This window comes from Phyllobates terribilis, unplaced genomic scaffold, assembly GCF_046119375.1.
Source record: "Phyllobates terribilis strain yellow unplaced genomic scaffold, ASM4611937v1 Scaffold_1__5_contigs__length_1240528914, whole genome shotgun sequence".
Lineage (NCBI taxonomy): Eukaryota > Metazoa > Chordata > Amphibia > Anura > Dendrobatidae > Phyllobates > Phyllobates terribilis.
Genome location: NW_027362761.1, coordinates 479,222,118 through 479,244,415, shown reverse-complemented (window position 1 = coordinate 479,244,415; position 22,298 = coordinate 479,222,118). Strand labels below are relative to the sequence as shown.

The 22,298-nt window shown below is 40.7% G+C and overlaps 1 protein-coding gene across 3 annotated transcripts in view; it reads left to right on the top strand.

Annotated features, from left to right (window-relative positions):
* The window catches only part of MSH3 (mutS homolog 3), a 252,919-nt gene that overhangs the window by 164,910 nt on the left and 65,711 nt on the right, over positions 1 to 22,298 (top strand). For all 3 annotated transcript variants that reach the window (XM_073679269.1, XM_073679248.1, XM_073679259.1), the window contains 2 exons: positions 16,705 to 16,812; positions 17,378 to 17,492. In XM_073679269.1, coding sequence (XP_073535370.1) covers positions 16,705 to 16,812; positions 17,378 to 17,492 — 223 coding nt within the window. The remainder of the gene's footprint in view (positions 1 to 16,704; positions 16,813 to 17,377; positions 17,493 to 22,298) is intronic.

Below are 22,298 nucleotides of genomic sequence, written 5' to 3'. Positions count from 1 at the left end.
TACGGCATTGCCTCAAAAATGCTAAAATAGACAAATCACAGGGCTCAGATGACATGCACCCCAAGTACTGCAGGAATTAAGTCCTGTGATAGACTGAGCATTATTGTCAATATTCACAGACTCAATTATAACAGTATTGGCGCAAAGCAAATGTGGTGCCAATATTCAAAAAAGGGACAAAATCTGAACCTGGAAATCATAGGCCTATAAATTTAGCTTCTACTGTGGGTAAAATCCTTGAGAGTTTCTTAAGATATGCTATCCTGGAGTATCTCAAGAATAATCCCATGACCTGGCATCAACATGGCCTTATGAGGTCCTGTCAAACTGATCTGATCAGCTTACCTGAGGAGGTAATTCCAGACTGGACCAGGGTAATGCTGTGGATGTTGTCTATCTGAGCTTTTCAAAGGCTTTTAATATGGTGCCACAAAAGGTTGGTACATAAAATGAAAATAATGGGACTGGGGGAAAATGTGTAACTGGGTTAGCAACTGACTCATTGATGGGAAACAAAGGGTGGTTATTAGTGGAACACACTCAGATTTGGTCAGAGTTAACAGTGGGTTACCACAGGGGTCAGTATTGGGCCCTCTTTTTAACATATTTATTAGTGACCTTGTAGTACAATTTAAATATTTGCAGATATACTAAACTCTGCAGGGTAATCAACACAGAGGATAATTTCATATTATAGAAGGATTTATGTATGCCGGAGGCAATGGCAATTGAGGTTTAATTCAGATAAATGTAAGGTCACGTACAGTACGAACCAAAAGTTAGGACACACCTTCTCATTTAAAGATTTTTTTGTATTTTCATGACTTTGTACAATTTTCAAAGTCATGAAAATACAGAAAAATCTTTAAATGAGAAAGTGTGTCCAAACTTTTGGTCTGTACTGTACTTGGACTGAGAAAATGAAAGTATAAATATATAATAAATAGTAAAACACTGGTATTAAACTGACACTGAGAAAGACTCTGGCTTATAGGTGGATGGGAAACTTGACCTTAGTGACCGGTGCGAGGCAGCTGCTGCCAAGGCAAATAGAATAATGGATTGCATTAAAAGATGCACAAATACTCTTGATAAGACCATAGTTTTTCCTCTATACAAGTCACTAGTGCGGCCACACTTCAAAAACCAAACTTGTACACAATATTCTCTGTACAGTATAAGAAGGACATAGCTGAACTAGAGCGGGTGCAGAGAAGAGCAGCCAAGTTTATTAAAGGAATGGGTGAACTGCAGTACCAAGAGAGGTCAAACTTGGGTTTATTCAATTTGGAAAAATCATGCCTTATGGGTGATCTTATTACAATGTACAAATATATGAGGGGACTGTACAGAGATCTTTCTAATGATCTTTTTACAACTAAACCTGCAACGGTGACAAGTGGAATCCTCTCCATCTAGAGCAGGGGAATCAAGCTCATTTTCACTGAGGGCCACATCAGCATTATGGTTGCTTTCAAAGGACCTCTTATAATTGTAAGGGCTCATGCAGATGTCCGTGCAACACAATATGAGAACGGACTGCAATGCATGGACTGGCCAGGGGCTATAAGACAGCTCTCCCTGATAATAAGGTTATAAAAAACCTGTCCCTGGGTAGTGAGGTTAAAACCGCTGTTCCTGGGTGGTAGGGCTAAGAACGTTCTCCCTGGGTAGTAGAGCTAAGAGCATTGTCCCTTGGTAGTAGAGCTAAGAGCATTGTCCCTTGGTAGTAGAGCTAAGTAAGCTGTTCCTGGGTAGTAGAGCTAAGAGCATTCTCCCTGTGTAGTAGGAATAAGAGCATTCTCCCTGGGTACTGGGGCTAAGAGCATTGTCACTCGTTAGTAGGGCTAAGAGAGCTGTTCCTGGGTAGTAGAGCTAAGAGCATTGTCCCTGGGTAGTAGTGCTAAGAGTGCTTCCCTTGGGTTGTAGGGCTAGGAGTGATGTCCCTGTGTAGTAGGGATAAGAGAGCTGTACCTCAGAGACCAAGATAGACTGCTCCCAGTCCCTATGTTAAGTACCGAGTGCATATGCTCTAATTCAAACATGCAAAGTGTTCCCTTTGCTGGCCCCTCTGCTAAGTATTGTCTGCCTCTGTTGTGATTTAAAGATGGAATCTGCTTCCCTTTGTTAAATGCTGGCTAACTGCATTCACTCATTTTCAAAGATGGCGCAAGCTCTTTGTGCTAACTCTGTACCCCTCTACTAAGCGCGAGCTGGGCCTTCTCATATTCCAAGATCACACCAGCCCCCTGTGCTGGCTCAACCCTCTCTGCTACGTGATGGCTGTGTCGACATAGAACGTAGCCAGTACTTCGTAGAGGGGGTGGCACCAGCACAGGTGGGTTCTATCTTGGATGTTGAGCTCCAGCTCACACCTCCACAATGCTCGTTAAAAGAATCTCTCGAGTAGTGGATTGAGAAGGCCCAGCTCTCTGTATGTGAAAAGTGGAGAGCTGGTCCTTCTGTATCTTGACTCGCGGGCCACATAAAATGATGTGGCTAACCGGATTAGGCCTGCGGTTCTTGAGTTTGACACTCCTGATTCTAGGTGAAAGAAGGTTTACTCATAATTTCAGGTGGCAATTATTTGCTGCAAGAGCAGTGAGACTGTCAAACTCTCTGCCACATGATCTTGTAATGGTTGATTCATTACAAAAGTTCAAGGAGGCTTGGATGCCTCGTTTGAAAGACTGTACTGCAGGTTATGGGTAGTAGATTCTATGATGGAACATTGACCCAGGGAACTAGTCTGATTGCCGTATGTGGAGTTTTCCCCCTAATATGGGGCTATTAGTATCTGCCTCTTGAGGTTTTTGCCTTCCTTTGGAACAACATGTTAGGATATAGTTTGAACTCGATGGACTTCAAAGTGCTTCTCACTAAATTAGAATATCTTCAAAAAGTTAATTTATTTCAGTTCTTCAGTACAAAAAGTGAAACTTGTATATTATGTAGAGTCATTACAAACAGAGTGATCTATTTCAAGTGTTTATTTCTGTTAATATTGTTGATTATGGCTTACAGCCAATGAAAACGCAAATGTCATTATCTCAGTAAATTAGAATACTTTATAACAGCTTGAAAAATGTTTTTAAAATACAAAATGTTGGCCTACTGAAATGTATGTTCAGTAAATGCACTCAATACTTGGTCGGGGCTCCTTTTGCATCTATTACTGCATCAATGCGGCGTGGCATGGAGGCGATCAGCCTGTGGCACTGCTGAGGTGTTATGGAAGCCCAGGTTGCTTTGATAGCAGCCTTCAGCTCGTCTGCATTGATGGGTCTGGTGTCTCATCTTTCTCTTGACAATACCCCATAGATTCTCTATGGGGTTAAGGTCAGGCGAGTTTGCTTACCTATCAAGCACAGTGATACTGTTGTTTTTAAGCCAGGTATTGGTACTTGCGCTGACTTTGGTCTTGATAAAACACAGTGGACCTACACCAGCAGATGTCTTGGCTCCCCAAACCATCACTGATTGTGGAAACTTCACACTAGACCTCAAGCAGCTTGGATTGTGTGCCTCTCCACTCTTCCTCCAGACTCTGGGACCTTGATTTCCAAATGAAATGCAAAATTTACTTTCATCTGAAAACAACACCTTGGACCACTGAGCAACAGTCCAGGTCTTTTTCTCCTTGGCCCAGGTAAAACACTTCTGGCTTTGTCTATTGGTTATGAGTGGCTTGACACAAGGAATGCGACACTTGATGCCCATGTCCTGGATACGTCTGTGTGTGGCGGCTCTTGAAGTATTGACTCCAGCAGCAGTCCACTACTTGTGAATCTCCCCCAAATTTTTGCAAGTCCTTTTCTTAACAATCCTTTCAAGTTGCAGTTATCCCGGTTGTTTGTGCACCCGTTTCTACCACACTTTTTCCTTCCACTCAACTTTCCATTAATATGCTTGGATACAGCACTCTGTGAACAGCCAGCTACTTTAGCAATGACCTTTTGTTGCTTACCCTCCTTGTGGAGTGTGTCAATGACTGCCTTCTGGACATTTGTCAAGTCAGCAGTCTTCCCCATGATTGTGGAGCCTACTGAAACAGACTAAGGAACCTTTTTAAAATGCTTAGGAAGCCTTTTCAGGTGTTTTTTGTTAATTATTCTAATTTACTGAGATAATGACTTTTGTGTTTTCATTGGCTGTAAGCCATAATCATCAACATTAACAGAAATAAACACTTGAAATAGATCACTCTGTTTGTAATGACTATATAATGAGTTTCACTTTTTGTATTGAAGAACTGAAATAAATTAACTTTTTGATGATATTCTAATTTAGTGAGAACCACTTGTATGTCTACCTTTAACCTTAAAATTGTGAAAAATTTGGCAGTTTGTGCGCATTCTTTTCTCCACACATTTTTGCGTCCCTGATGACTATTTGCAACAAAATTTTTGATGGCTCTGTGATCACGACCCATTATGTTAGTAATTTGAAGAGTATTTCATCTTCCTGTTAGACCTTTCACAATTTTTGACTTTTTAGAGTTAGTTACCGTATTTTCCGCACTATAAGACGCACTTTTTTCCTCCCAAAATTTTGGAAATAGGGGTTGCGTCTTATAATCTGAATGTTGCTGGGGTATATATATAATATTTATATATATATATACATATATACTGTGCTGGGGGCAGCGGTTGCTGCGGAGGAGCGGGGCACAAGAGGCAGCGGCCGCCTGCTGCAGCCTACACTGTCCCCGCTGCTAAAGAAAATGAATATTCAGTGCTCCCCACACCCATAGGCGTGGGGAGTACTGAATATTTATGCTCCTTAATAGCCGGCACACAGTGTAGCCGCAGCGCGGCTCCTGCTGCTGCCGGGCGATCGTGTCTGCCCGCTGTTAAAGGGCATGAATATTCACCCCCTCTCCATGCCCATTTAATAGTGGGCACACGCGATTGCCCAGCAGCAGCAGGAGCCGCGCTGCTGATACACTGTGTGCCGCTATTAATCAGCAGCGCGGCTCTTGCTGCTGCTGGGCGATCGCGTGTGCCCGCTATTAAATGGGCGTGGAGCGGGGGTGAATATTCATGCCCTTTAACAGCGGGCAGATGCGATCGCCCGGCAGCAGCAGGAGCCGCACTGCGGCTACACTGCGTGTCGGCTATTAAGGAGCATGAAGTCACTTCTCCCCACGCACACAGTCCCGGCATGGGAAGCAGTGACTTCCGGCAGCTGATCTCTCCTTGTGAGCCGCGCATGGCAGTGATGTCATGCGCGGCTCACATGTAGAGATCAGTGCGGGCAGACAGGACGCAGCGCTGAAGGAGAGAGAAGAAAGGTGAGTAGGAGTGTTTATTTTTTATGTGCAGCATGATGGAGATTAGGGGGACCATGCATACTAGGATAAGGATGAGGGGGCTATACATACCAGGGCAAGGATGTGGGAGGTCATGCATACCAGAATAAGGATGAGGGGTGCCATGCATAGCAGGATAGGGATGAGGGATGCCATGCATGCCAGGATAAGGATGCAGGGTGCCATGCATATCAGGATGGAGAGGTGCCATGCATATCGGGATGGGGATGGGAGCCACGTATAATAGGAAGGGGGGGGCATATCTACTAGGATGGGGGATATTATCAGAGTTGGGGGACATTACCCCTATTCCAGTGACAGCAGCAGACCCCCTCACCCTTAACAGTGCATCGTGACCACATTTTTTTGCTTACATTTTTTTCTATTTTCCTCCTCTAAAACCTAGGTGCGTCTTATAGTCCGAAAAATATGGTAAATCTCTTTTTTTTGGGGCCATTTTGCCTGAGGATAACAAGCTGCCTAATCATTCTGGACACCTTTGATAAAGGGAGTTGATATCGTTAGGCTACACCCTCCTCATTACACAAATACACATCACCTGATCTGCTTCATCCAATGAGCATTGAAGTTTAACCCCTTTCCAACCCATGACGTCTTAGTACGCACATTTGCGTACCCCCGGTTCAGTGAGGGCTGCTGCGCTGAGCCCTCACTGAACCGAGCACATGTCAGCTGATTCTTACAGCTGACATGTGCCCGCAACAGCCGCGGGTGGAATCGCGATCCACCCGCGTCTGTTAACATGTTAAATGCCGCTGTCAATCTCCGACAGCGACATTTAACGCTCGCTTCCGGGTTGAGCGTCATAAGCCCCGCACATCGGCGACCCCGTCACGTGATCGCGGGTCGCCGATGGGCGTGCATGACAACCCAGGGTCTGCAGCAGGCGCCTGTGGTTGTCATGATCTGGTCGCTATGAGCGCCACCTAGTGGTTGGCGCTCATAGCACAGGAGCATTTCTGCTGCATGCAGGGGATCTGCTCGTCCCCTGTATGTAGCAGAGACTATCAGACAACTGCTGCTTCTAGTCTCCTATGGAGACTATTGAAGCATGCAGTAAGTGAAAAAAAAATGTTTTTAAAAATATAAAAAAAATATAAAAGTTTAAATCACCCCCCTTTCGCCCGATTCAAAATAAAATATAAAAAAAAAAAACCACATACACATATTTGGTATCGCCGCGTTCAGAATCGCCCGATCTATCAATATAAAAGAAGAATTAATCCGATCGGTAAACGGTGTAACGAGAAAAAATTCTAAACGCCAGAATTACGTTTTTTGGTCGCCGCAAAATTGCAATAAAATGCAATAACGGGCGATCAAAACATCGGATCTACCCCAAAATGTTATCAATAAAAATGTCAGCCCGGCGCGCAAAAAGTAAGCCCTCACTTAGCCCCAGATCACGAAAAATGGAGACGCTACAGGTCTCGGAAAATGGCGCTATTTTTTTTTTAGTTTTTTTTACCAAATTTTGGATTTTTTTTTCACCACTTAAATATAAAAGAACCTATACACGTTTGGTGTCTACGAACTCGTAATGACCTGGAGAATAAGAATAGCAAGTCAGTTTTAGCATTCAGTGAACGTGGTAAAAAAATTATTAAAAAACAACTGTGGTATTGCACTTTTTTTGCAATTTTACCGCACTTGGAATTTTTTTCCCGTTTTCCCGTACACGATATGGTAAAACTAGTAATGGCATTGAAAAGTACAACTTGTCCCGCAAAAAATAAGCCCTCACATAGCCATATTGTCCAAAAAATAAAAACGCTATGGCTCTGGGAACAAGGGGAGCAAAAAACGAAAAAGCAAAAACGACAAAACCCAAGGTTGCGAAGGGGTTAAACAGTTTGGAGTTGGAAAAAATGCATAAAAAATGATGATATGGTCAAAATACTCATTTTCCTAATAATTTGTACGGTATATATTTGGACACATCAGCTCTTGTCAACTTTGTCAAACATACTTGCAGAAGTGCTTATTGCTTTTGTAACCTGAAAGAAAATGAGTTTAATTTTGTAGGTACTGTGTATTTCTAGCTCTCTCATATATCTCTCTTAGCACACTTAGCCTCTGGACACCACTGACTTACTGGTAAATTATCCTGGAGGAGTCAGCTGGTAGAGTAAAATTGGTTTTATTAATCAGTGTGATAGATTGTTTGGTTGATGTCACCGAGTGCAAGGGATTAATAATGTACACCTTCTCCTCTCTTATGTACATTTTACACTGCATGGGAGCTTTAACTAATCTTGAGCACTGTATTATGGATGCTGATGGTAAATGTTTCCCAGTATTAACTCGTTCACAGTTGTATCTCTGACATTTATTGCATTCAAGGCCATAGGACACAGAAGGCCGACTATTGTAGTGCAGATGCAGAGGACCTATATACAAGTATTAGTAAAGTGAGCAATAGCTATTGTGGTCGTCCTTCAGTTATGTTCACACGTGGTATAAATGCAACACATTTTGTACCCATAGTTTCCGTCCAGAAAGTCTGCTGCGTTGCAGTTTTTTTTTCTTTTTCTTTTTAACGGCCTTCGCCTCAATCTAGAGCCATGGCGACTTGATGGCTGAACGCTCTGTAGGAAGATCGATTGTGCAAGCCTAGACAGGTCCATCAGGGTCTTCTCAACCGTTATCCTTATAGCATCAAGCCATCGGGTTGTTGGTCTTCCTCTTCGACTTGTTCTTTCTATTCTTTCACCCATGATGTCCTTCTTCAGTGATTGCTCTCTTCACATGATTTGTCCAAAGTAGGCAAGTCGTAGCTTGGTGATCCTTGCTTCAAGTGATATACTGAAAACTAGATTTTAAGAAGCCCAGTACTCAAGCTGCAAAAAATATCCATAGCGTAAATTGACCAACACTGCAAATTTTAAATTTTCAGCATGACAATTTATGATGCGGATGTTAGTGCACATTTCATTCTTTGAAATGCAGGGTATCTTGACCACACCATTTTTGCAGCTATAAATAATGCTGCATATTTTGCTGCAGCAATTTTACCTACAAAAAATATACTTGTGAACACACCCGTAGTCATTCCAGGGAAACTCTACTTTGAGGAATTGGGCTTGCCTGTCTATTAAGAGCGTTCCTTATTTAGAATGAATTCATAAAAACAAAAAAGCGGTAATGGATTTTAATATCAGTGACCTGTTAGTTGAATGATTAATCAATATCAAATCGTTTGGAAAGCTGACCCCCCGGCATCCCCAATAATCAGTTGATTGAAGGAGCCACTATGTATTTGAAGTGACAAAGCTCTTTACTGTGGTGCTTGAAAGTTTGATTTTGCACAAGTCCTATAAGTAGATAAAGGGAATCAAATAAAACAAATGAGTCAAAAATATTAGACTGTCATTTTTTAAATGAGGAGAATGATACAATATCATATGTCTGTGAGTGACAAAATTTGTCAATCTTTAGGATTAACATATAATTTGAAGGTGAAATTATGAGTCTGGTGTTTATCTTTCCATTGATTGAAATCAGGTGTGAGTGGGCAACCTGTTTTGTTTAAGGGAACAGGTATCTATTAAAGTCTAATCTTCACAGCATATTTGTGCGACTGTAACATTACATGAAAGAGATTTGGAAGGACCTCAGAAGAATTGTTGATACTCATTAGGATGAAAAATGTTACAAAGACATTTCTAAAGGTTTTACCAATCCAGTCAGACAGAATGTGTACAAATTGAGAAAATTCTGGAGCATTATTACCCTCCCCAAGACTGCTCAGTCAACAAAGATCATTCCAAGAGAAAGGTGCAAGGCTTCTAATAGGCCACAAGGTCACAACAGAACCTAAAGTAACTTCTAAGTAACTAAAGGTCTCTTTCACATTAGTTTGTTAATGTTCATGAGTTTACTATCAGGAAACACTGAACAACAATGGTGCACATGTCAGTATTGCAAAGAGATAGCCAGAAGGCTATTGGAACAATGTTTTATCGTTGGATAAAACAAAATAAAAGCCTTATGTTTGGAGAAACAAAAACATGGCATAAAACATCATACCAACTGTGAAACACTGTGGTGATAGTATCATGATTTCAGTCTAATTTACTACATCTGGGCAAGGATTACTTGTGATTGATGAAACAATTCTGAATTTTATCAGCAATTTCTTAGAGAAAATGTCATGACATCGGTCCATGAGCTGAATCTCAGGATTACATGGGTTATGCAGCAAGACAACGACTCAAAGCACACAAGTTGTTCTACAAAGATGAGAAAAGTTAAACTTTTGAAATTGCCAAGTCAAAGTTCTCATCTTAATCCTATAAAAATTATATGTAAGTACCTGAAGTGAGCGGTTCATGGAAGAAAACCCACCAACAAACTGTTTTGGGGTGAAATTCCTCCAAACCTATTTTCAGATCAAATCAACAATTACTAGAAACATTTAAATGCTGTTGCACAAGGGGGTCACACCAGATACTGAAAGCAAAGGTTTGTCACTCACAGACGTGATTTTAGATGACAAAGTCTAATATTTTTGACCCACTTGTTTGATATTGTTCTCTTTTTCTATTTTTAGAGCTTGTGTGAAAATCTGATGTAGTTTTAGATCAAATTTATGCTGAGCTATGAACAATTCTGAAGGGTACACAGACTTTCAATCACCACTATATATTGTGTAATATCTGTTATTGTTACTGTAAACTTTCTTTTATACAACTGAAGTCTTCCAGTACCACTCACGGCCATAGTATGCCAATTCGGATGCCCTGTGGCTTTTTTAGTCAGCAGTGGGACTGCTGGAAGACAGAGCCCCATCAAGGCGATCTTGATAACCTCTCTCTTACCTAATCTCTTAAGTTATCCATATTAAAGAATATTGATATTGTGACCGGTTATTGGTAAGTAGGCCTTTATTTCTGTTATGTTATTTTTATCCATATTAAAGTCCTGAAAAAACCCAGTTATGTTTTCTTAAACGTTCTTACACATGTGGACAAAATTATAGGTACCATTCTGTTAAAGTAGGAAAAACCCATAATGATCACTAAAATAACTTGAAACTGACAAAAGTAATTTTCAATTTAAACTTACTGAATATCAACTAAAAAAATCAGACATTGCATTTTAGTGACCAAAGAGCCCAGAACAGCTTCCAAAGAGATTAGAGGTGAACTCCAAGGACTAGGTACACCAGTGTCAGATCACACCATATGTCCCTGCCTAGGGCAAAGTGGACTTCATAGCAGATGACCAAGGAGGAAACAACTGTTAATAGCCAATCATAAAAAAGCAAGACTCGAATTTGCAAAAACTTATATTGATAAGCCACAAAGCTTTTGGGAGAATGTCCTTTGGATAGGTAAGACAAAATTGGAGCTTTGTGGCAAGTCACATCAGCTCTATATTCACAGACACAAAAAATGAAGCACACAAAGAAAATAACATTGTATCTACTGTAGAACATGGAGGAGGCTCGGTTATGTGTTTGGGCTGCTTTGCTGCATCTCGGACAGGGTGTCTTGAATCTGTGCAGGTTACAATAAAACTTCAAGACTATCTAGTCATTTTGGACTATCTAGTCATTTTGGACAAAATGTGCTGTAAACTTTAGAAAGCTTGATCTGAGTCACAGGTTGTGGCTCCTCCAACAGGATACTTACCAAAAACACAGCTAAAAATATCCAATAATGGCCAAGAGCAAAGCATTGGACCCTTATGAAGTGGCTTCTATATGAGTCCTGATCTACAGGGTGGGCCATTTATATGGATACACCTAAATTAAATGGGAATGGTTGGTGATATCAACTTCCTGTTTGTGGCACATTAGTATATGGGAGGGGGAAAACTTTTCCAGATGGGTGGTGACCATGGCGGCCATTTTGAAGTTGGCCATTTTGGATCCAACTTTATTTTTTTCAATGGGAAGAGGGTCATGTGACACCTCAAACTTATTGAGAATTTCATAAGAAAAACAATGGTGTGCTTGGTTTTAACATAACTTTATTATTTCATGAGTTTTTTACAAGTTTATGACCACTTATAAAATGTGTTTAAAGTGCTGCCCATTGTGTTGGATTGTCAATGCAACCCTCTTCTCCCACTCTTGACACACAAGAAAACATTAAGTTAAGGGAACCATCCTTTTTTGTCCAGGTCATTTTCATTAGTTTGTTTATTCCAAATGTTTTGTTCAACCACAATTGAGAAACAATGTCTGATTTTTATTAGTTGATATTCAGTAAATTTAAACGGAAAATTACTTTCAGCTTCAAGTTATTTCAGTGGCCCTGGTAGGTTTCTCTATTGTCTTTGTCTGTATATACTCATTTAGTAAGGTTTACCCTGTTGCCAGCTTAAACTTTTCAACATTTTAATTTCACTCCTCTTCAAAAGTTTGTTCTGCTTTTCCTAGACGTATTTCTCGGAAAACATGGTGATTAAACGGAATGAATAACTTATTCCTTTCGCTCATTCAAACTAAATTCGAAACTAAAATACCGTGTGTATATATATATGTATATATGTATATATATATATATATATATATATATATATATATATATATATATATATATATATATATATATATATATATATATATATATATATATTTATATATTTATTTTGTTTTTTATTTGATTTCTAGATTTTTTTATTCTCTGCTCTCAGTCATTTTGACAGCGTTTCTTTTAACAACATTTAGAGAAGCTTTACTGCAACCACATAGACCACAGGAAACAATAGACTGGAAACATTGACTGTCTTGGGATAGTTTTCTAGGCATCCTCTGTGATCAAGCTTCCATTATGTCATCATTTTTTTTTTCTATTTTTTTTTTTTTTTTTTTTTTTTTACTTAAGGGCCACTGCAGTGAAAATTTTTGTTCGATCCTTTGGTAGCAATGAGGTATGTCTGTGTAATGAATGCAGTAACATTCTCGTAGGTTTGCCATTTTCAGCAGCATACCAGTCCACTCCATCATCACGTGACGGCATTTGTGACCTGCTAGATCACACAGTGTCTGCTGTGTGGAGGGATTATTAATTTCTTAATCAAGTCTATGAGAATTACAACCTTGTCTTGAGTCTCATAGACTTGCATTGAGAAAACATAAAAAGTGACCTCTACCACACACAGCAGATATGCTCTTATTCAACAGGTCACCAAAGCAGTAATGTGATGCTGGAGCGCTGCTAGGAACGGAAGAAAGCATCAATTTGGGATTATTTACTTGTGATATTTTTAAAACCGTTTGTAACAATCTGATTGGAAAGAAATGAATTACTTGTGCCAGGCACCAAATCTCTCTTCCAAAGCGACAAAATAAAATAAAAAAAAACTAACAATGCTTACCTATTTATTTCACCGACAATCCAGTGCTGATGTACCAGTGGTCCTCTTGATCTTTGTTTACAAGTGGTTCTCATGTAATCAGGGGTCTACTGGTATCATCACTCAGTGATGGAAGCTATGACGGCAGTAGAATGATGGCCGCAGTTGTGACGGTCACTCACATGCTGACCAATTGCAAGCAAATAAAGAGTGGCAAAATCCATTGTAGATAGACCAGAATAAAGGATATTTTGTTTTATTCGGAGTACGTCCAGTTATATTATCAATCCAGCAGTGTCATTTACCGGTCAGATTACCATGGATCATTCCACTCTTCGTGAACCGTTTCTGGGTAATTGGAGTCCAGATAGGAGAATACAGTTTCCATACTGAAGAACCCATGGCTGTGAAATCATTCACATATTTTTCATTGATGTCCTCTATAGCTTTGCGCCCATTCACTCACACGACAGTATTCCAAACATCACTCCAGCGTTTTTTTTTATTGCAGTGCTGGAGTGGTACTTCTAATCTAAGGTCCCTGCCCCTAGTCTTATACTTACCAGCCGCCATCTTCTTTCTTATATCGCCATCGGTCTCCAGCAGTTTGTGACCTGCCGTATTGCTCAGGTGTCTGCTGGAGCGAGCCAGAGGTAACTTTTCAAATCAAGTCTAGTGAGAGCCTTCTTCTGGCCCTCATAGACTTACATTGAGCACTTGTGACCGGTATTTCTGACTTCTGGACTGTCAGAAGTTGTGGTCACAAGAAGTTAAGTAGAAGACTGCGGTCAGGGACCTTAGATTAGAAGCACCACTCCAATGCTGGAAAAAAAAAACACTGGAGTGGTGCTTTAATTCATTGATGCACTTAGTTAGTGCTTATCATTCCTTCCTTCTTCCTTTTTTTTCTTCTTCCCTTGAGGGAACTATTGATGCAGTTGCAAACACTTTAGAGGACTGCCAAAATGTCAGTGCTGGATTGCCAAGGTAAAAAGGGTTAAGTAGTGATGCAGTGAATCTGGCAAAGTTCAAATTTGGAAACTTCGCTCAAATTTGTCCAAAACTAAACTTATTTGATACTAATCTAATGTGCCTTATTATGCCGTGGGGTCTCTCTTGACCCAATGCATGGGTTACAAAATAAAGGAATGGTATACTCTCCTCGCCAATCACCTGTCTCACAGCCACAGCTACCAGCCTGGTCCTCTACTGGCTCCCTCCGGCTTCGGTATCTTCTGGTCTTTTACCACTCTGCAACAGGGCATCCACACTGAATTACACTTACAATAAAAGGAATCACCCGAGGCCTACTTAGCGCAGGAAGCACCTGCACAGATTGAAGGAAGACCAAAAGAGACCCCAGTCGGAAGGAGCAAGCGGAGGACCGGGCAGGAAGCTGCAGTGACAGGACAGGTGACTTTACTATTTTTTTTTCTTTAACCCATTTCTGAGTCCATAAAAGTAGACTTTACAAAATGGGAGGGGTGCTTTTTCAAGGAATATTTCTTCATGGGATGAGTTGGTGCTGTTTTCGATGGCTTTTTTATTTATTTAGTTATTTATTTTAATCTTTTTGTCTTTCTTACTAAATATAATCCATGCCAACCAATATAGATCTCTAACAAAAGAACCAAATGGTGAGTATAAATCTCATAAAATATAACTTTTATTAGGGTAATAAATACAGAATAAAATACTGAAGAAAAATAAAACTCAAAATTCCCCAATGGAGGACCACATGAAAATTAACCTATTCTATGCACCAATATATATATATAGGTTTAAATGTAATAGTCAAGGCAAAGTGCTGAGGTGTTGACTGCATACACTGCCAAGAAAAGACCGAGCTATCTAAAGTGCTGTATTCTCCCTGACGAAGCAAGGGTGAAACGCGCATTGGGGCAGGATCACATGCTCCTCTTACCTGCCATATCACCATATGTAAGTACTTTACTACTCACATTGCTCTTTTGACAGATCTATTTCCCCACTAGGGGTGACATGTAAAAGTTATCCTATATTGATATTTATTTTTTAGAGGGTGCTTACACACACTTACCCGTATGCCCTGCACATAGCACATTGGATAGCTCAGTCTTTTCTTGGCAGTGTATGCAGTCAACCCCTTAGCACTTTGCTTTGGTAGTTTTGACTATTACATTTAAGCCTATATATATTGGTCGATAGGATAGGTTAATTTTTATGTTGTCCTCCATTGGGGAATTTTGTGTTTTATTTTTCTTCAGTATTTTATTCTGTATTTATTACCCTAATAAAAATTATATTTTATGAGGTTTATACGCACCATTTGGTTCTTCTGTTAGTAATTTTCATATGTGGTGCGTCTCCAGCTATACTCGATGCACATTTGCATGTACTTTTCATGTCGGTCCTATCAATAAAGATCTCTGTTAGGTTCTTTAATGCATCAATATGTTTTCTCTTGTTTATGACCCTTTAACGATGTGCGGAGTGGATATTGGAAAGTGAAGAAAATATTGGATTATAGGCTGGATCAATACGTACAATTTCCGATGCAGTTTTGATTCTGTTTTTTAGCCACAGCAGTTTGTGCATACTAAAGCAAGTAATAGTGTAAAGGAAAGAATTATACTTTTCCTACTGAATAAACTTTTTGCACTGATTGATAAAAGTAGACTTGGCCTTTAATTAAGTCTTTTATGTGCTCCTACTGAATAACCAATTTATTTCTGAGGTTATTCGAGTACCTGATTTGCATTTATCAGCACAGTCCCAGTCAATTGAAGACTAAGTTCACAGAAGAAGTGAACTTAGTCTTCAATTGGTTGGAGACCTGCACCGTCAGGTCGAACGTTACTGAGAACTCAGCTGCTCCATTTCTAGGCTCAGTCATTGAATGCAAATGCTTCATATAAAGTGCCTGTACTTTGTCATAAGAAACATCAGGGTGCCGAAACATTTACATTTTTTTAAAACCACGTTCCAAATACACTAATTAATAAATGGCAGATGTTGAGTTGTGTGAATGAAAATGGCTCAGGATCTGGCATTGTTCACACAATAGGTTTATTTATCTGATACCTGTAAATAATTGCAGAACTAGCTGTGATCATGGCAGTTTACCCACCTAGATATGATCAGACAGAGGTCAAGGCCCTCTATCACCCCCAAACAAACTTGTCCATGTAATGTGATCGTGGGGTGCCGATGGGTTGTCATGGCAGCCTGAAGCCTAATGAATGTTCCCCGAGTCTACCAGCTTTGTGCTCCTGCAGAGCCATAAGAAATCATTAAAATTACAATATACTGCAACATGAAAATATAGCAGTATGTTGTATAAGTGATCAAGTGCTAGTAGATTGAAGTCTTCTAGAAAGATTTTAATAAAATTAAAATCCTTTAAAAAAAAAAAGCTTTTAAAATTAGAAAAAAATATATAGAAAAATCTATAATAAACAGACTTGGTTTTTTTAAAGCAATAAAGGACAAAAACTATATCAAATTGGTATCTTTGTAAGCAAATTTTACTGCTGAATAAAATTAACTTGTCATGCTTACTGCAAAGTAAATGTTGTAAAAACGAACCCCAATGACAGAATTGTGAGGCTTTTCTCCGTTCTACCCCAAACACTTTCACTCCCCCCCCCCCCCCCCCCCACCCAGTACATTAAATGGTGGCAGATATTGTTATTATTGTGGTTCCCTTTAACGGGCAGCGGTAACTTCTGTAAGAACAGTTAGCGCTCCAGGGTATTTTCCCTCCATCAGTGGAGTACAGGTGACCTATATGGCGTCACTCTGACGTCTGTGAATCCCATATGTGTTCTATCTGTGATTTTACTGCGACTACATGTACTCATTAAATTCTATGCTGCCGTTCACATGTCTCTGGTTTGGTCTTGAGGGCCGCAAGAATCGCAGAGACTTCTCTGCATGTAATGACTTGTTCTAGCTGCATATCACTCCATACAACTAGGATTTCTAGAATTGGTATTCCAGGATATTCTCCTCTTGGTTACCGGAGGTTTTGCATTTACCTCTGTATGACTCAGATTTCTAATTAATATTTTTTTCATCTGTAGTAAATTCGGAGAACATTATCATTCAGTATCGAAGGCTGTGAATTACTTAGCAACTGCCGACTGCATCTTCTCTTTGGCTGAAGTGGCCAAGCAAGGTGATTATTGCAGGTAATCCGTTTACTGTATGTTGTGTCTATTACAAGGTATGCACAGAGCCAGATGCTGGAAAATACCCTTTTTTTAAAAAAAAAAAAAAAAATTTTAGCATATGAATATACGCAGTTATGTATTGTAAATACTGTGCCATAACTTCTAGAACTCACTATCATAAGCCCTTCCATTTTACTGGAAGGAGCTTATTCCTTCCTACCAACTTGATTAAAAAAAAAAACACAACATAATCACATTTTCTATGTATTATACTGAGAGATTGGTTGCTATAATTCACAATATTCATAGTAAGCGGCTAAACTAACCAGCTTGTTTTATTTATTATATTTTTATAATACCTGTTGGTAATGCACACAGACAGGCAGAGCACTTAGAAATTTTAAGAAAAGTTGTCCTTGAAAATAAAAACAACAAACTTATGTGATGCAAGGTTTTCGCTCACCTGCTGTTCCTTTCCTGTCTCCACCCTCCTGGCAATACTGCTTACTCATTCCCGCATCCTGTATATGTACGCCATGCTTTTTATAGATTGCGTCTAGTTTATTTCTAATTTAATTTTCAGACCAACTGTTCATGATCATGGAACTGAAATAATCATTAAAAACGGCCGCCATCCTGTGATCGATCTACTTTTAGAAGAACAGAATCAGTATGTTCCAAACAGCACCAGTCTGTCGGTGAGTAATATTAAAGGGAACCTGTCACCAGGTTTTCCCATATAAAGCTGGGCCTGCACCTGTACGCCCCCATATACTTCATTCTAAAATACTGTCTATATGTCCCCACTGAGGTCTACATATAACAAAAAAACGCGGGTCGGCATCGCGCTCCTGGTCAGGCATACTTCTCTCTGTCCTGCAAAGTACTGTAATGCGCATGCGCGGGGAAAGTCCAAAGAGCGCCGAGACATGCATACTTCAGTACTTTGCTCTGCCCTCAGCAGGGCCGGGAAGAGCGCCTGTTCAAGAGCGTGATGCCGAGGACACTGTGTGGATGACGTAGAACGCGTCATCCACACAAAGCAAGAAGAAAGGAAGTGCTGGATCAAGAACAGTGACGCCCATCAGACCGGACCGCCCCATAGGTGAGCATAATAAAAGCTATTTTCTGTTTTATGGAGAGTGCATTGGGGATATATAGACAGCATTCTAGAAGGGGTTATCCACTGGTTCTGCGCCCAATCAGCGCCGGCTTCACTATTCCCGCCTTCGGACAAATTGAACATCAAAAGGAAGTCAGAGAGCAGCTGCAGCACTGACTTCTTGTTGATGTTCAATATGTCCGAAAGCGGTGACAATGATTGGGTGCAGGGCTCGTGTGACGTCACAACCTCACGTGACCCCTGGGAACACGAGTGCTGACACCGAAGGGTGCCGGAGATGAGTTTAGGTGTTTTTATTTTAACGGGACCAAACATGAGGAATGAGAAGGGGTTGTCCTAGTAGTGGACAACCCCTTTAACATTTTCCCTTCATCTTTTGTAATAAAAGACGAGAATGGAGTGGAAACTACACAGGTTACAAGGCCACATTTACACATTCAGTATTTAGTCAGTATTTTACCTCAGTATTTGTAGCCAAAACCAGGAGTGGGTGATAAATACAGAAGTGGTGACGTGTTTCTATTATACTTTTCCTCTGATTGTTCCACTCCTGGTTTTGGCTTACAAATACTGAGGTAAAATACTGAACGTGTGAATGTGGCCAGTTGCAGGGAAGGAGGATGGTGAAATCTGGTCTTCACAGTGATTGTACATTTTGAAAAAACACCGTTACAACTTTCTCCGATTTTTGTAAACCACAGTAAATATTTGTTACACCTCTCCCATCAGAGACAGTTTACACAAGTGATTTACGAGATTAGTTATAACAAGAATTTTTATAACATTTGTGTATACATATGGAAGTGTGTGTGACGCGCCCCCTGGGCCAGTGTTGTTTGGGGGATACCCGGAGCCGGATCAGATGGGGGTTGTAGTCTCCGAGTGGCGGTGACCCGGTCCGTGCCCAGGGTGTCAAGCTCAGTGTGTGGCAGTCCTACAGATGTTACTGGATGTTCTTTAGTGTCGACTACGCCACCCGTTGATTTGCGGTCACTACGGCCGCCGCTGCAGCAGGGTCCGCTGAGGCTGGTGGTGTGTGTGCAGCTCAGGTAGTATAACCCCCAACGGGAGGGGTATAGCCTCAGGGGGTCAGTTGCAGAGGATGGTGGTTGTGGAGGTGCAGTGAGGATGGTAATGAAACTCAGAGTCGGGCTGTGCAGTTCAGGGTTTTTACTTACTGCTTTTGTGTTGGTCACTCCGGCCTTGAGTGACCACCCGAGCCGTGCTGCGTCCACCAGGTCCTGGACTCGGCCAACCCCCAGGTGATTCTGGAGCGTGTTCCTGAGCTCCCTTTCTGACTTGTCCTTCTCTCTGGCCTTCCCCACCAGGGATCCACCTAAGTCCGGCTCCCTCGGGCCTCTTGTTGGTAAAACCCTTGTCTCTGGGTTCCCTGACCCTATTCTTGGTTTGCCTTCCGGGTGGATTTAGTGGGTGGTCGTGGCAGATCCTGCCCACGACCTCCGGTCTCTGGCTAAGGATTAGTGCCCTCCACCAGCTTGGGATCCGGTACCCTTGTGCCAACTCTTCACCCTCTGGTCTAATTTTGGGTTCTTGGAGTTCCCTCTTCTCCCCCTCTGGGTCCTTCTTTTCTCCTCTCTCTCACTCTCTCGGCCTTGGAGCTGGCTGAGCTGCTCTGCTTGTCTGACCAAACCTCTACAAAAGACCCTGTTCTAAGATGGTTCCCACCTTATATACTCCCTCTATGTGTGAGCTCAGGTGACCAGCACCCAATGAGCTCCTAGCATTACCCAGACTGCTCCCCCTATCTGCCCCTACACTACTGGGATGTTCCACCCCCCTCCCACTCCAGCCAGGGACAGACGCTGTCGTACCTGCACATTTCTCTAGTGGGAGTACCATTGGTCTGTCCCCCGGAAATGGGATGTATGTAGTGCATGCAGCCTACTGAGCTCAGTTCCACACTCCATCCTTACCCGGGAGTGGAATACCACACCTCTGGCTTGAGGTGTAATACCCCTGTAGCAGCCGAATCCTCAGGGTGCTACATGTGTGTGTATATATATATATATATATATGAATGTGTTTACATAGCTGTGATGCTCTGTTTATGGCAATCAGGAAGTCGGTCATGGATAGATACACTATATTCAATTTTCTGCATTGTATTTAAAGCTAGCGGAGGTAAATGCATTATCTGACATAATAGACGTACTTTGCCGTTGTCTGTAAAGTGCAAACTTGCCATTTATGTGTTTCTATTTCCATTTTAATGTAGGCTTCTTCTGGAAATCAGTTGCTATGGAGAAGAGCAGTCTACATTTTTAATGCTTCACTGGCACTTTTCACAATTTTTTCAGAGTACTTATTTTTTATCTTCTCCTTTAAGTTAAACTTGTAGTTAGAAGCATATCCATATTATCCATATAGGTATACTTAACTTACTGGCAAGAAAAATAAAGGTGGATTACAAAGCAAAATAACAATGATCATTATAGAATTAAGCATTTGTGCTCAACCAAATATTAAAGGAGTTGTCCACTAAGTAGAGAACCCTTTTTAAATAATGTAGTCTCCCTTGTAAAATAAAAAAAATGTACTTATCTCCTGCACTGGAGATGTTTCAGCGATGTCGGCGCTGGGTCTCCCTCACACTCACTCACCTCTAACGATCGGCTGCAAGACTCACGTGGCATAGTAATGTCGCGTGAGCCCCAGGACACCTGGCACCAACATCGCTGGAACATCACTGGTGCAGGAGGTGAGTATATGTTATTTTTATTTTACAAGAGGGAGTACTTCATTTAAAAAGGTGTTGCCCATGTAGTGGACAACCCCTTTAATTCCACCATGTAAAATATGTCTTGAAATAAAGTGTTTCTTTGGTGAAACTTTTCCTACATAAAAGCTCAATACTCAAAAATAACGAAATGAAAACTTGGTAGGTATAACGATTTAAAAAAATATGACAATTATTTATGGCGCCCTTTGTTCAGTTTGAAACAAAGGACAAAATTAAACTAATCTGTGATAACGTATAAATTATACTTGCCTGTCCCCATCTTCTCAGTGCTCACATGACTTTAATTAGCCTATGAATGGTGGAATTAATGATGAATTTAACCTATGAATGGCAAATTTATTCTCTGTTCATAATGGCAAAGACAAGAGAGCTGTCTGAGCAAACCAGAAATGCTATTATCACCAAGCGCAAGCAGTCTAAACAGAGCAACACAATCTCCAAAGTACTTGGTATCCCGGCTTCAACAGTTAGAAATGTTATCAAGAAGTTTGTTACTCATGGAACAATAAAGAATCTTGATGAGAGAATCCTGAAAAAGTTGTTTCAGATGTGGCAAAGAAAGCACACAGAATCCAAAGAACTATAGGCTGAGCTGGAGACAGCTGGACTGATAGTTTCATTCCATACTGTATGCCACACATTGAACAAAACAGGGCTCTATGAGTGAAGGCTGCTGAAAGAAAAGCAAGAAACGAGTGACAGAACTTTCCTAAAGTTTCATTGAAAAACCACAATCTTTCTGGTAATATGTTCTATGAATAGATAAAACCAAACTAGAGCTTGGGCTACGACTACCAGCATTATGTTTATTGGCTTCATTTTATCATTTAGTAAAGAAACTTGCACCCTACCTACTGTGAAACATTCTGGAGGATCTATAATGTTGTGAAGCTGACTCTGGGATTGGAGTCCTTTAATGTGTTACAAAAACAATGAAAATAGAAGATTATCAAAGTACTTTACAGTGAAACGTGCTCCCAAGAGTTAAAAAAAAACAGGTTTGAGTCAAACATAATGGGTCCTACATCAAGATAATGACCTAAAACACAAACCTAATAGTACTGAAGAGTGGTTAAGAAGGAACCAATGGACTGTTTTAAACAGTCCACCAATAAATCCTAATCGCAATCCAATAGCAAATTTTTGGAGAGAGCTGAAGTCTAATATTGGGAATTGGATCCCTACAAATATTGAATAGCTTGACAGAACTGCAAAGAGTGGAATAAGTTACCAGCAGACAGGTATGAGAAGCTCTCACAGATGGCTCCAAAAAACATTTGTTATAATTTTTGCCAAGAGTTATTCAACCAAGTATTAAATGAGTTGTCCGCTACTGGACAACCCCAGTTTAATCAATTCAGGACAACATATAGAATAAAAACAGTGGTGTATACTCACCTCCTGCAGTGGGGCAGTTGTTTTCGGAACGTAATGTGACTTAAGGCATCTGCAAGATGTAACCAATGAATAGATCCTCTTTGGCTGCAGCTCATTATTATTCCGGCAGGGTGGACATCTGCTCTGATGAAATAGTAAAGGCTGCAGCCCGCACATGACACAACAAGTCACATCACTCTTCAGGAACCGCAGTGCCGCTGCAGGATGTGAGAATACACTTTT